The 14,373-nt window shown below is 39.8% G+C and overlaps 1 protein-coding gene across 2 annotated transcripts; it reads left to right on the top strand.

The window, feature by feature from the left end:
- Nucleotides 1–90: 90 nt before the first annotated feature.
- SLC38A2 (solute carrier family 38 member 2) lies at nt 91–14,087 on the top strand. 2 transcript variants are annotated; one of them, XM_002922282.4, is made up of 16 exons: nt 91–383; nt 1,544–1,741; nt 2,032–2,113; nt 2,261–2,376; nt 5,279–5,352; nt 5,442–5,534; nt 5,664–5,745; nt 7,166–7,248; nt 7,663–7,721; nt 7,812–7,976; nt 8,361–8,440; nt 8,556–8,656; nt 9,208–9,332; nt 9,711–9,855; nt 9,972–10,069; nt 11,116–14,087. In XM_002922282.4, the coding sequence occupies exons 2-16, from the start codon at nt 1,626–1,628 to the stop codon at nt 11,212–11,214; spliced, it is 1,518 nt and encodes a 505-aa protein (XP_002922328.1). In that variant the 5' UTR covers nt 91–383; nt 1,544–1,625; the 3' UTR covers nt 11,215–14,087. The 2 variants fall into 2 exon arrangements, with proteins under 2 accessions (XP_002922328.1, XP_011227057.1); XM_011228755.2 differs by lacking the exons at nt 91–383; nt 2,261–2,376 and having other exon boundaries at nt 1,599–1,741.
- Nucleotides 14,088–14,373: the final 286 nt, after the last annotated feature.

Here is a 14,373-nt window from a genome sequence, read left to right as displayed (position 1 = left end):
GCCCAGGTAGTGTTGATACACAAAGAGAAGGCACCCGGGCGGCCGCGGCCCCGCCCCCTGACGCGTCCTCCTGGGCGGCCGCTATAACCCGCTGCCCGGCTGGCAGCACCAGAGCCGCGCGACGCCGCCGTCCCGGAGCGCTATCCCCGCGGCGCCGCACTTAGCCGGACCACGCGTTCCCGCACACTCGCGCCTTTCCCTCGAGACGGCGGACGCCGGACGATTGGGGCGGCAACAACTTGCCATTTCCTTTTTTTATTAAAATTATTTTTCCTGCCTATTGTTGGTTTTTGTTTTTGGTTTACGATTTTTGTTTAGCCGAGAAAAACTCACTGAAGGCGTTTGCTTGACGTTTCCGGGATACAGGAGCGGAGACCACCGAGGTAACGCGCGCGGGGGCGTCTGTGCGAAGGGCGCGGGGCCCGGTCGGGAGTGGGGGAGGGGCGTCCGGGAGGGGCCGCGGCGGGAAGGCAGCTGCGGGGGTTGTTTCCTCCGGGGACTGGCGTGTCTGGTCGGCGGGACCCGCCTTCGGTCCCGGCCCGTACGGGGGTCGCCGCCCTCCTCGGGCGGGGGAGGGGCGCGGCGCGGGGGCCGCGTGCCGCCGGGAGCGGAGCCGCATCCTCCCATTAGGGGGAGGGGAACCAGCCCGTCCGGCCCGTGGCTCCGCTGCGGCAAGTCTTGTGACTGATTTGCATTAATAAAAAAAAAATTGATCGAGGGGGCCTGGACTATGGGGGCAGCGGAGGAGGGTTCGGGCTTCTGGTGTACAGAGGCCACGATAGAGGAAGACGGGCCAGGAACATTTGATAATCGGCGATCGATATTGCATCAGTTTCTTTTCCGGGCATAGGAGGGGCCAGCCGGGCGAAGCGCTCGCGAGCCAAATGCCTGTAGACGAGTGTGCTCGAGGGCACGGGCGTGCGCGTGTAAACAAACCCTGGCGCCTCTGGTCGCCGGGGAACGGGCGTTCTCCCCTTCTCAGGAGAGGACCCGTGTCAGCCCTTTCTGCCCCCTTTGAGTCCGCTATCTGTCGCAGAGGCATTTCCCCATCTGGGGACTGCGGGCATGAAAAGACCGATTTCGCGCATTGCCGTTGCAAATGCTAGAAACTGGGAGCTGTGAGCCTGGGCTGCACGCACACCTAACGAATGCCTGGGTGGGATGTGTGCCCTGCATGCCTGTGCACGACCAGAGAGGCTGGAGGAAAGCTGAAACGGAGTCCCCGTGCACCCTCCCCTCAGACTTGGGATAATGGAGAGGGGGCAATACTAAAATCCTCTGGAGACGGGCCTTGGGGTCGGGAGGGCGCGGGCCTCTGCGGGCGCATCGCCGCGGTGGGACCATCTTTGTTCTCCGCGGCTCTGCTGTCTGTACTTTTCCGCCCCTCTGCGCGCCCCCGCCCCTCGCGCTCGGCTGGTACTTTTCCACTCGCCTGGCCGGGGATGAATCAGCCGCGCTGCGCCTCCCGGCGGCGTCACGTGACCACGGCGGGCGGGCGCGCGGGCGCTGCAGTCTTGACGCGCCGCCTCTACCTTCTTCGCAGGCAGCCGCGCGGGCCGGTGCACCACCAAGGACAAAAGGAGCCAGTGTTCATCGCTGCACCCTCTATTCCTCCCGGTGCCAGCATGAAGAAAGCCGAAATGGGAAGATTCAATATATCCCCGGATGAGGACAGCAGCAGCTACAGTTCCAACAGCGACTTCAACTACTCCTACCCCACCAAGCAAGCTGCTCTGAAAAGGTGGGAGAAGTTGTGTTGCCTTTTTTTTTTTTTTTAACGTCTTGTGCGGGTCAGGGATTCTTTACCTAGGACTCTGCTTCGGTTGCTGTAATTTACCGTAGCATTTGCAGAGAGTGTAATCTCTGAAAGAGTATCCGATTGTCGAATTGACCGTATCTCCTGTGAAAGTCGACTCCTACTTAACACTTAGGCATTTCAGGGAAGGTGTATGACAACTAAAGGGCTGTTTGTGTTAAAGGATTCCGTTGCATATTTCACAACGACTGAGAATTCCTTTTTTCCCCTCACAGCCATTATGCAGATGTAGATCCTGAAAACCAGAACTTTTTACTTGAATCAAATTCGGGGAAGAAGAAGTATGAAACAGACTTTGTAAGTTGAAAATAAACATTTGTGTGTCTGTGGCTTTATGGAGTAAAAGAATAGTTTTACTTTTAGATTTCAATCTAACTTGCCCAAAGCTGGTTTTCTCCATTTAATTATTGTTATATGTTTGGTTATCGTTTTCCCTCTGTGTAGCATCCAGGTACTACTTCCTTTGGAATGTCAGTATTTAATCTGAGCAATGCGATTGTGGGCAGTGGAATCCTTGGGCTTTCTTATGCCATGGCTAATACTGGAATTGCTCTTTTTATGTAAGTATGTGTAAGTAGTGAGTCTGCCATGCAGGGCAGTTAATATGATGATAAACCATAAAACTTTCAGCTCCAGAGACGGAATTCACAGTTGAAATAGTTGACTTAAAAGTCATTTGTGTGAAATTTAAGATGAGAAATCCAAAAACCACCTTATTTTAATATGTAAACTGCATGATATCAAGAAAGCCAATTAGGAAGAAACAGGACAACACTGAAAACTAATAATTAACCCAAAATTCGTTAAGTCAGTGGGAATAGTTAAAGTTGTGACAGGGAGGGGTTGGATATTTAAAAAAAAAAAAACTATTGATAAATCCAGAGTAGCTAGGAATTTTGTTCTGGCAAAATGGGACACAACAAATAGTAATAAGCATGGTACATCCAAGTCAGTTCATAAATTGATATGACAGCCCAAGGACCTTTGCATAAGGCAAACAGACTTTTTAGAATATGTAGGGTGTGGTGGTATTTGCTTAACCTGGAACATCTTTGTTCTAAGAAAAGTGAGTCCTAATTTTCTGGACACTGAAAAGAAACCTATATGTTGGGGTTTTTTTGTTTTTGTTTTTTGTTTTTTGAGGTTTTTTTTTGTTCTAATATTTACTTCTTCTAGGTCTGTGTGGTTGCCACATGCCATAGCAAAAAAAAATAAATATTTTAATAAGTACCTGCTTTTAAATGTACTTTTCCCTAGTTGCCCAGTTAAATGATTTATTCCTGTGCTTTCTAGCATAAATACCTAGAACAGGATTTTGGAGCTATAAAAGACTTTAGAGCAGTGGTTCTTAACTGTTGTGGAGTCACTGATTCTCAGATAATATAATAGGAAAAGTAGGAACCCTATTTCCAGCGGGGAAAAGGTACAAAACAAAAATACATGTAAATTTGGATGTACATTCTCAGTGATAGTTGTATGGTAGCTGTTTAAGTACCCGTGGGCTCCTGGTAAGGCAATTTCTGTGGAAGACAGTGTGATTATTGCACAGATGAAGAAACCACACCTTACAGGGAGCAGGGAATTGTCCTGTTGTGACAGATGTGTTTTAGTTAGCTGACTGGTGCCATCTACTCAAGTTATATTCTCCAGCAGAATAGAATGTTCATGAAAAGAAAAGCAGACCTTTGCAAAGTTCTGCTTTGTGGCAAAATTCTGTACTGAAGTTAAGCCTGGCTTTGAGCATTGGAAGCTAGGATTCCAGCGGCTTGCTTCATGAGCATGAAGCTTTTTGAGACCTCTTAGTAAGATGAAGGAATTTACATAGGAGGAACCCTAGAGTGTTTACTGGGGAACTTGAATGGCCTCATTGTTAAATATTCCGAAATCCCTCCTACTTTTACTATAAAAACTGGAGGCAGTCTTTAAATGCTGCCAGTGTGGTTATAGTTAACGAGATAAAATGGCACCTGTTTCGTAAATGAAAGCAAAGTTCTGATGTTACCCTTGCACCTTTGAAATACGTTAATGAGGTCTATGTGTTTGATTAACCCTTTTAATAAATGGTTAAATAACATCAGGAGTGTGAAAGTGAGTTTTTAATCCCGTCAGTATTTTACAAGGTATATTTAGAGGATGTAGAGGTAAGTGGGCCAGAAGCCACGTGGCTGTCACAGTGTGGTTAAACAGCTCCAGCTAACCTTATTAGGCAGACTCAGGCTTGGGCTTGAAAGTGACCTCAAAGGTTATGAAGTCCATTTGTCCCTCATTATAATGTCATTGTAAGAAAGGAGGACTGAATTTGTCAGCATACTTTGAACATTGTTTTTGATCAAACTAACAACTTTGTTCAGTTAGAGAGGTAAGGCAGATGGGGTCATTTTTCCACTTCTGATTAAGCCCCATAAAGCTTTTGGCATTAGAATGGCAGTTCAGTGCCACCACCTATGTTTTAACTAACAGACCTCAATTTCTCTGCCAGACCTTACATGGTACCGGCTTCAGTTTTCCTGTACAGAATCAAAAAAAGTAATCTCATTTGCAGAGTTTTCTGTGGGTTTCCCTGATATCTTGTTGTTGTTGTTGTTGTTTTTAATAGAAAGAAATCCATATATATTTTCCTTGCCCAGGAGGGGTGGAAAGTAAATCTGGAATGCGAGAGAATTTGTATCCTTAAAGGAAAGCTACGTGACATTAGGGAACCTTTAGTTCCCCCCATTTTTTTTTTTTTCTTTTTCTGTTCTACCTACTGGAGCAAAGAGCTACCCCAGTCAGACCGATAGGCTACTTGTTCTAGCACAGGCATTGTTTAACTTTGTCATAACAGTGGGCCTGTATTCCACACCATGGCATGCAATATAGTATCTTGTCTCAGTGGTTATTTTTCTGACTTGTGCAGTGTTTGTAAAGCTGTGTCTGACACTTCTAATGTTAGTATCTCTCTCCCTTTCTAGTCCCATTCCTCCTCTTTATGTAGTCCAAGAGGTATCAAGGTCTTTCCTGACCCTGTCTCAGTTGGATTTCATAAGTGCCTTTCGAGCTGGATTTTTAATGGCAGACATTACCATCATTTTACAGATAAAAGGAGCTATTAAAATGCAGAGAAGTGGCAAGAATACAGATAAATATTAGGTGCCAGAACCAAATTATAAGTCTCATCACTCCACACCTTAAGTTAAGCTTTCCTGGGTCTCCCTACACGTTTGGTGCAGTGGGTAAACCCCTGCTCTTAATCAGTACCTTAGAACTAACGCCTGAGACATGATGCAGGTTTTTAGTACCAGGTTAAGAGGAGATGTTGACACTCTAGCCAGGATGGTAAACGCCAGTTCTTGGGGGCTTTCTGTCTAGCACAGAAAAATGAGGGCACATTCCATATTTAATGTTTTGATAACAAGCAAAAGAATTGTCTTTAGATATAGTCGTGCTTATTTATAACCCTGTGCCTTTTCCTTCTCTCATCAGAATTCTCTTGACATTTGTGTCAATATTTTCCCTGTATTCTGTTCATCTTCTTCTGAAAACTGCCAATGAAGGAGGTATGGTAGCATTCTTGATATTTCTAAAACAATTACGCCTGTCAGGATTTTCTTCCTTCCTTCATGCTTTTGTGTTCTTCATATTTTAGGGTCTTTATTATATGAACAGTTGGGACATAAAGCATTTGGATTAGTTGGAAAGCTTGCAGCCTCTGGATCAATTACCATGCAGAATATCGGAGGTAAGAATTTTTTAAAAGGTGATTTGGGTAGACTTTTTACTCTTTGTGTAGCACAGAGTGGTGACACGTTACTTTGGTGTCACATGCCACATTTTGCACTTGTAATGGTATAATTTTGTTTTCCTCCAGCTATGTCAAGCTACCTCTTCATAGTGAAATATGAGTTACCTTTGGTGATCCAGGCATTAATGAACATTGAAGATACAACTGGGTAGGTGCTAAGTAAGGTTGCTCATAAGAAAAATTATAGTCTAAAATGGTTAGATACATTTTATCAAAGTTGAGTACAAAATAATTACCAATAAATTACTTTTCGTAAGTGTTCCTGTTTAAATTGACCAAGAAGTCCCTCATAGACTGATTTGAAGTCTTAAGAATGAAAGACCAAGGATGAAGCTCTTGCTGTAATTCTGGATAATAATTTCTCTAACCTGTGTGTGAAAGCAGGTTTTCTAGACCTTAACTCTCTCTTGATACTTACTCTCTAGGAAATTATAGCTGAGTAACACAAGTCTAACCTAAGTCAGGTTGAAGCTTTGAATTACATTACAAATCAATCCTGTCTGATTTTTTATAAATTTGAAATTCTTAGAACGTAATCTGTTCAAATGCATAAGACCAGAAAGTGTATGGCCATGTTGTAGAAACCTTATCCTTGTAGCACAGTTATTCCTCCCAGTGGACTAACAGGTTTTTATCTAAAGTAAACGGGGAAGGGTAGTTTACTTCCCCACTTACTTGCGGCTCATTATCTCAAAGTGGAGAAATGTGGTTATCTCTTTTACTTTAGAAATTTAATAAGCCGATCTTTCAACATAGTTTCGGTGGGATCTTTGTTGCTAAAGTAAGGAGTGGAATTCACAGGACAATTAGAATTTGAAAATAGTGATTTAAAAGAGGGTATGGCTGATTACCTGGAAAAGACATCGCTAGAACTCTTAGGAGACATGGGTAATATTTTCTCTAAGTTCAGAAGGGACCTTTTGACTATTTTGGAGCCAAGGTGGGTCAAGGTGTCACAACATAGTCTTGACAACCTGGAATAAATGCTGGTATGGGGGGATTGTGTTTTGTTTTTTGTCTTCACCTATGTGTTTTACCTAAGTATGAAAAAATTACCTCGTTGAAGTATTTAATAATTACATTTGCTAATGTCTAAAAGGAACTGGTTTTAAATTTCCTTGTTTCTAGCATTAAAAATTGGAAGCTAAAGCTATGACCGAGTTGGTGTACAATTCTTCTAAAAATTATGCTTAAAGATAAGATTACTGGCTTAACAATGCTGCTTTGTTCCCTGCGTTAGTATCAAGCCTTTAAGAAGCATTTTATGTTATGAATCAGCTGGCAGCCTTCCCAGAGCAAACAGTGGGACAAAAGTTATACTGTTCATACCCCATTTCTAACCTGAGTGAATATTCAGCTAGCACACAGAGTTAGAAATTTATTCCTGTCTATAGACTTTTTGTGAATAAGCAGTGCTTTTTCCAAACCTACCCCTTTTTTGTGTTATTTTTATCTCTTTGTGTTATTATTGTATCTCTTTATGAAATGAGTCCAGTAAGAAGATGTGTATAGTATCCTGGGAATTTTCAGGATTGGTTTTGACCTCGTGTTTCTTTTCTTTAATTCAGATTGTGGTATCTGAACGGTGACTATTTGGTTTTGCTGGTGTCGCTGGTGCTTATTCTTCCTTTGTCACTGCTGAGAAATTTAGGTGAGTAAACCCATCTCTAAAGAAAACTAAAATGAGCCTCTCACTAGCTAGTTGGCTTTCTCTTATTGAAATTAAAAGCTAAAAAGCCCCAAAAACATAACTTGGGGAGCTGCCATGTACACACCTTGTAGGCCTTTCAAAATCCTAGCAGAATGGCTACCAGGAAGGGCCGGGATATTTCATTGACACTTGGTAATATTTTTGCTTTGTAAATGATAATAATTCAAAATGAAAGTTTCTATTGTTTTGGTTCTTAGCAAGTATTTTTAAGTAATTCTATACCTTAGTATGTAAGAATTAGAAATTTAATATTCATACTAAAGTCTTTCACTAAAGAATTGAGTGACTTAGTTGAGAAAATAAATTTGCCTGAAATTGGTTACAATGAAGTAATAATCTTGGCCTCCCTTACAGGATATTTGGGATATACCAGTGGCCTTTCCTTACTGTGTATGATGTTCTTCCTGATTGTGGTAGGTATAACTCTTCTTTAAAGCTAGAGATCTGTTTATGAGCCCAATCACGTTATTCAGTTTCACAAATGCATAATAATATGTTTTCAGGTGATTTGCAAGAAATTTCAGATTCCTTGCCCTGTGGAAGTTGGTTTGATAATTAATGAGACAATAAACAGCACCTTAACCCAGCCAATGGCTTTTGCACCTGAGATGGTATTTAACATGACTGATGATTCTTGCAGACCACGTTATTTTATCTTCAATTCACAGGTAACTAAATATAAATTTTATTTTCTTAAGATTTTAGGCAAGAAGAGAGGGATACTACCCACTGGAAATTTAAAAATAACTCCAAGGTAAAGGGAGGAGGGATAATAGCTACTCTTCAGAAAACATGAGTAGCGAATTACTGAGTTATGGAAGACTGAAAAGAAAGCAGTAGCTTGTATCTTAAAATGGAGAACTGAAATGAAATAATTCTGTGATTTAATAATTGACACATTCTGAAGTTAGGATGTTGATCACACTTGGTGAAAGATCAGAAGGGGAACTTTAGGGTTTGATTCTAAAATTGGTTACTATAACATATAAACTGCAGAGCTGTGATGACCCAAGTGTGTTACATGATTAAGTAAATTTTTACATTTTTTACAGACTGTCTACGCTGTGCCAATTTTGACCTTTTCATTTGTCTGTCATCCTGCTATCCTTCCCATTTACGAAGAACTCAAAGGGTGAGTGCTTTACCTATTTTTATTTAAATTTATTGGGAAAGTTAGAAAAATATTAGATTATTGCTTATAACTACTGCTCAAGTATATATTTGTGGGTTTTTTTGAATTTACATAGCCGCAGCCGTAGAAGAATGATGAATGTGTCCAAGATTTCATTTTTCTCCATGTTTCTCATGTACCTGCTTGCTGCCCTCTTTGGATACCTGACATTTTACGGTAAGTAACGTCCAGCTTTCAGAAAAAAACACTTCGTGAAATAAAATTGATAACCTGTACGTGTATAATCTGTCACTTAAATTTGATCTGTTTTGTTGTTATTTCGTCTCGGGATGAGAAACTGAATTTAGAGCGTAGAATTTCCCGTAGTCTTTTTAATTAGTAATTTCTCAAACCCAAGTTCACATCATTAATCATTTGACGGCATTTTTACATGATGTGCTTGCATCTCAGTTCATGCTATCTCCTCTTCAGTCACCTTCAAATTCTACAACACAAACTGTAAGCCAGACCATGGGATTTAGCTATTTAGCTCCTGTTGTTTTTGATGGGGGTCATGTGGCTAAATCTCTACTTGGTATTTAGGAAAATTTTCCTTCAATGTTATTTTAATTGCATTAACCCTAATTCCGAATTAATCTTATTAGCCTCTTATGGTCGTTTTGTGAGTCGCTAATAACTTCGGTGCAAATTTGCTGTTAGATTTCCCACCTAATCTCTAGAGGAAACCGCTCACTTGAAGCTTTTTTTTTCTTTGTCTTTCCCCATAGAACACGTTGAGTCAGAATTGCTTCATACCTACTCTACCATCGTGGGAACTGATATTCTTCTTCTCACTGTTCGTTTGGCTGTGCTAGTGGCTGTCACCCTGACGGTACCAGTAGTCATCTTCCCAGTAAGTAATCACCTGCCCTCCTTCCGCTCACCAGGATTGAGTTTTTAAACATGTGAAGACTTGGGAGATTTTCCTCTTTTATGAGAAGGGAAACACTGCTAGAGCAATACCAAGTTGATGGTGGTTTTGAAGGGCTTTTAAAAAGTACTTTGTAGATTTTCAAAACATCCTGGGTAATTTTTTTCCATAACTGAAGATCTAAAATGATCTTTCAATGTTCGGGGGTTACGGAAACAGCAATAGGGCAAGGGGCACAATTTGAGTATTTAGGAAGTTCCTTTTTTTCTTTTTTAAGATATATTTCCTATTATTTGGGGATTTTTTTTTTCCTCCATTAATGTAAAGCTGGAATTTTCATCTCTCTCCTTGTTTCTGTAGATCCGGAGTTCTGTAACTCACCTGTTGTGTGCAGCAAAAGATTTCAGTTGGTGGCGCCACAGTCTCATTACAGTGTCTATCTTGGCATTTACCAATCTGCTCGTCATCTTTGTCCCAACAATTAGAGATATCTTTGGTTTCATTGGTAAGTTTTAGAAAGTGTCAAAGTTCTTTCCCATATCAGGGATTTTAAAGTTTAAAAAAGGAATGACAGGTGGTGATTCACTGAACTCTCAAGAAATGGTGTGTGTTCTTTTCCAGGGGCATCTGCAGCTGCTATGTTGATTTTTATTCTGCCATCTGCCTTCTATATCAAGTTGGTGAAGAAAGAACCTATGAAATCTGTACAAAAGATTGGGGTGAGTGAGCTATTCTGACTTGCAGAAACAGTAATGATCCTCTTCTAAAACTAGAATTTCCTCACCTGATTTTAGTCCCTTAGTTCATTTCTTCTAAGTGTCTAGTGAATATTCAGTGATGTACTTCACAGGTGGAACGTTGGGACAGGAAAGGTGAAAGTTTGCCTTCGAATACAGGCCTAAGTTAATTGCAAGAAAGCGGTTGAGATGTTTTAGAGATGGGAATAGAGATAAAGAGTGCGTGTACAGTGCGGAGATACTGACTCAACTTTCAACATTAGTTGAACTGGTATTTGTCAGACTGCCCGCTTCAACAGTTAATTGGACCTTCAAACTAACCGTCTTCAAAGCAAAGCTCGGGAGGGCTGTCACTGTACTTTAAAGTAATAAAATGTACTTTAAAGGGTAATAACTGATTTTAAAAAGAATATGATAAGTTAACTACAGAAGATCCTGGTGGTGAGGTTATTTAAGAAAAAGACTGCTTTTTAGTCCTTATTCCGCTATAGTTCTAGTCTGATGAAAGCACTAGAATTATTTCTAAACAAACAACTATCATCTTGTTTTATCCAAAGTACATAGTAGCAGTAATTGAAGGGGATAGAATTAGGAGTAAACTTAACGCTTCTTAGAAAAACCTCTGGCTTTGACTCAGGCTGCATTTAGGATGACTTTGGTTTGATTTTGTGACTTAAATTTTTGAAATTTATGAAATGCAAAAAACAAGAAAACCCCAAAAAACTGGTCTGTTCTATTTATTACATGAAGTAGTTTATCCAGCAAACAAAATTATTTACCTTTTCATTTGAGACAAAGGAATGAAAAAGCAAGATTTTGGAAGATTTCAAAAGCTGAGTTATTTTGTACTGTAGGTAAGCCCTGGGAAACTTAAGACAGTTTAAATATCTTCAGCAGGTAAAACTGTAGCTCTGTAAAACACTCAACATAACTTCAGTGATAAAAGTCCATTTTTAAAAGTAGAAAGGGAATGTTTTGCAGATACGGTTTTTTGCTTGCTAATCCCTTTCTCTTTGTGCTCATTGCAGGCTGTGTTCTTCCTGTTAAGTGGCATCGTGGTGATGACCGGAAGCATGGCCTTGATTGTGTTGGATTGGGTACACAATGCCCAGGGAGGTGGCCATTAACGGGCGCCGCTAAAACTCCGCTAGTCCACTTGATGCCAGTGTTGAGTCAACTCTCAACTTACTATGAAATTTCACCTAATGTTTTCAGTTTCACTTCCTTTTGAAGTGCAGATTCCTCGCTGGTTCTTCTGAGTGCAGAATAAGTGAACTTTTTTTTTTTCTTTTTAAAGAAACTATTCTGTATGATAGAAATGGATATTAACAACCAAACCACGAGTCTCGGGTTAATGGAAGTGACAATTTTTATTCCATTCCAGAGAATGGACGAACTCTTAACTTTTATCAAGCCACATGTTTGGCTATGTCATTGTTTAACTTGGATATTTTATGATTTTACTTGAATGTGCCTAATGGAACCATTCGATGTGAGAAACAATTCTTATTAATTTACAGCAAAGTATTGAAATAACCATTGAGAAAAACACTATTATTTTTTTGTACCAAAAATATTTTAAGACCTCAGAAGCACTATTTTACTTTAAAAAAAAAATTGCTTTCTTTTTAACTTTATCCAAAAACAACTGTCAACAAATTCCATAAGAAAAAATCATTGGTATTTAAAAACAAATATTAGTATTGTGAAATGATTTGCCTTTTTGTAGGCATAATAAGCCAAATACTTTTTTTTAACCCAAAAAAGTTTTTAGAGAAAATGATGTAACGAAAAATTGTACCATGAATAGGAGCATAGTTTTTTCCATTCAGACTTCACCACTGAAGAATAATTGATTGATTATATTGCTATACCAAATCAGATGAACTTGTTCGCCACTTTTCTCTGGCCCCAAATAATTTGCTTCATTCAGACTGAAATACTTACAGCTTCAATCTATTAGAATGGAAGATACAAAGCAGATATTTCTGTGGGAAGTCAAATAACTAATTTTGAGGTACCAAATAGTGCAATTGGGTAAAACAGGGTTTATTCAGTTGCGTGTGTCTCCAGAGTTGTATTGACAGCTCTGGATTTTTTGGGCCAGCCCTTTTTTTGGACATTGCTTCCAGCAGTGGAAAACGGGCATTTGATGGCTATAGGCCAAAACTATTCTATCCAGAGAGTACAACTTTCCAAATGCTCATCTGCTACTGGAAGTGTGAATTACTTGATAATGTATGGCTTAGTTGTGTTAATGTTTTGTCTACAGTAGAGGTCTAACTCACAGGTTACACCGATGTTTGGTATAAGTTCTCTTCATACAGGCCACTGGGTTTCTCATGCAGTAAGTTTTTAAAACTCATTTGCACTGGATTGTCATCTCATTCTTGTACAACACAGAATTATTTGTTTACATCCAACAAATGGTTAGCTAGGGAAAACAGTGCAACCTGAGTGTAAGTAGTTGGTCCAGCTGCATGTTCACCCTTCCATTTCAATGCCAGTTAGAAATGAAAAAATTACTTGGCTTTAAGAGCACATTTATTGTACGTTATGATGTATGGTGAATATATTAAATAATGTGGTACTTTGCTCATCAGGCATAATGTCTAAAATCTAATATACATAATTCCATTAGTGGTTGAGGGAAGCAAATAATGGAATCATCAGTTGGTCCTCTTAAACTAAGCATTTTTAGTTTCAGGCAGGGGCCAGAAACGTGGCAGACATGGTTTTTGTTACACATTCTTGTATTATATGTGACTAAATTACAGACAAGATATGTCTGTGAAGACCCTTGTGGAACTGGAAGACATCTTGTAGTGCTACATTGGGTGAAACCAATGGTCCGTTTGTGTTTCTACAAAGATAACGTGATTGGGGACCATCCAGAAAGGCAGTGAAAAGATGGATTCTACAGCACTGCTTTCATTTAATTGGGCTTTGGCACTCCCTTCAAATCCAGAACCTCACCTCTAGTTCAGACCAAGAATTGGCACTTCTGCTTGAGTTCCTGGAAGAATTGCTGATTTTGTATCTGAGACCTACCAGGGAATACCAAGTAGAGTTGTTTTCTACATTTTACATCCGTTCATGTGGGAGAAACTACCGTGGCAACCAGGAAGGAATGGAAAAAAGAATTTTCTTCTCATAGCAAATTGACGTGAGGAGGCTCCTTCAATCCTCTTTCAGCTGTTTGAGGTTCAAAATGAACTGCCTAGGGTAAATTCCATTGCATGATTTTCTTGGAGCTATCTTATCTGCCTTGAGGTTCCTAAAACAGTGAATTCCCATTAATGAGCAGTCTTCAGTATTAAAACCACTGTCTTGTCACCTCATTTTGCATTACTGTCTTCCGTGGATGTTTCAGTTATAACTGTAATGTTATTTATAGAACAGCATTAATCCATTAAAGCTAACCTATTTTTCAATATTTATAATCTGTACATACATTGTCTGTCCATATGTATTTGTAATATATAATGTATATAATGTCAGGTTTGGGTCTTGGGTTCAAGTGTATATATTCCTGTAAGTTTCTTAACTGCATTTTGATGAATTCACATGTATCTATAAGAATTGTCCCAAAAATACCTGTACAGAGATTTCAATATAAACAAATTGAGTAATTATGTAAACACTAAAAATTTAAAGTATTGTTTAAATTGTATTTGCAATAAACGGACTGGATGAACATCACATTTTTTCATGAAAACTTGGTGCAAATTCAGAACTCTTATTTAAATTTTAAATAAGGTCTAATTTTCAAAATGCAGTCGTTTCAAAATGTGATCTAGTGTAATGATGATCTAGTGTAATGAAAGATCTTTGAGAATCTGGGTTTGTTAGCTTTCTGTATATAGTGTAAATACCCCCACTGTACTGTTAGAGGCCAACGGGTCCACTAGGACTTGTTGGCAAAGAGTGCTACACCGTTTCAATGAAACAATGTATGTCTGTTTTAACTGAACTAAAATAAATACATGCTTAATCCTGAGTAGCAGTGTTTTCTTTGAGGTAACCAGATAAGGGGTGTCTGACGCATTATACATCAGAGCTTAGTAGGCTCCATATAATGGTAAAGATTCTAAAGAAGAGCATGGTCAGAAAAGCTTTTCTGTTTCTAAAGTTTACAAAAGTGAGGAATATGAAAAATGCTAAAAGGCACCTCAAGGACCCAGGGTTGGGCCTGCTGTGGGTCGGCCAGTAGTGTATCAGCGTCATCTGGGAGCTTTTTAAAAATGGAACTTTCTGGATCATGTGCCTATGGTCTGATTCCATAG

The sequence above is a fragment of the Ailuropoda melanoleuca genome, chromosome 16, assembly GCF_002007445.2.
Source record: "Ailuropoda melanoleuca isolate Jingjing chromosome 16, ASM200744v2, whole genome shotgun sequence".
NCBI classification, from domain to species: domain Eukaryota; kingdom Metazoa; phylum Chordata; class Mammalia; order Carnivora; family Ursidae; genus Ailuropoda; species Ailuropoda melanoleuca.
The sequence above is the reverse complement of the archived record's forward strand: the minus strand, read 5'-3'. Positions and strand labels throughout refer to the sequence as shown.

Excerpts from the sequence above, each read along its gene's own strand:
- SLC38A2 (XM_002922282.4), top strand. The coding sequence starts at position 1,626 with ATGAAGAAAGCCGAAATGGGAAGATTCAATATATCCCCGGATGAGGAC. Across the intron at positions 1,742-2,031 it reads AAGCAAGCTGCTCTGAAAAG|CCATTATGCAGATGTAGATC; the intron begins GTGGGAGAAGTT and ends TTCCCCTCACAG. Across the intron at positions 7,249-7,662 it reads GTCACTGCTGAGAAATTTAG|GATATTTGGGATATACCAGT; the intron begins GTGAGTAAACCC and ends CCTCCCTTACAG.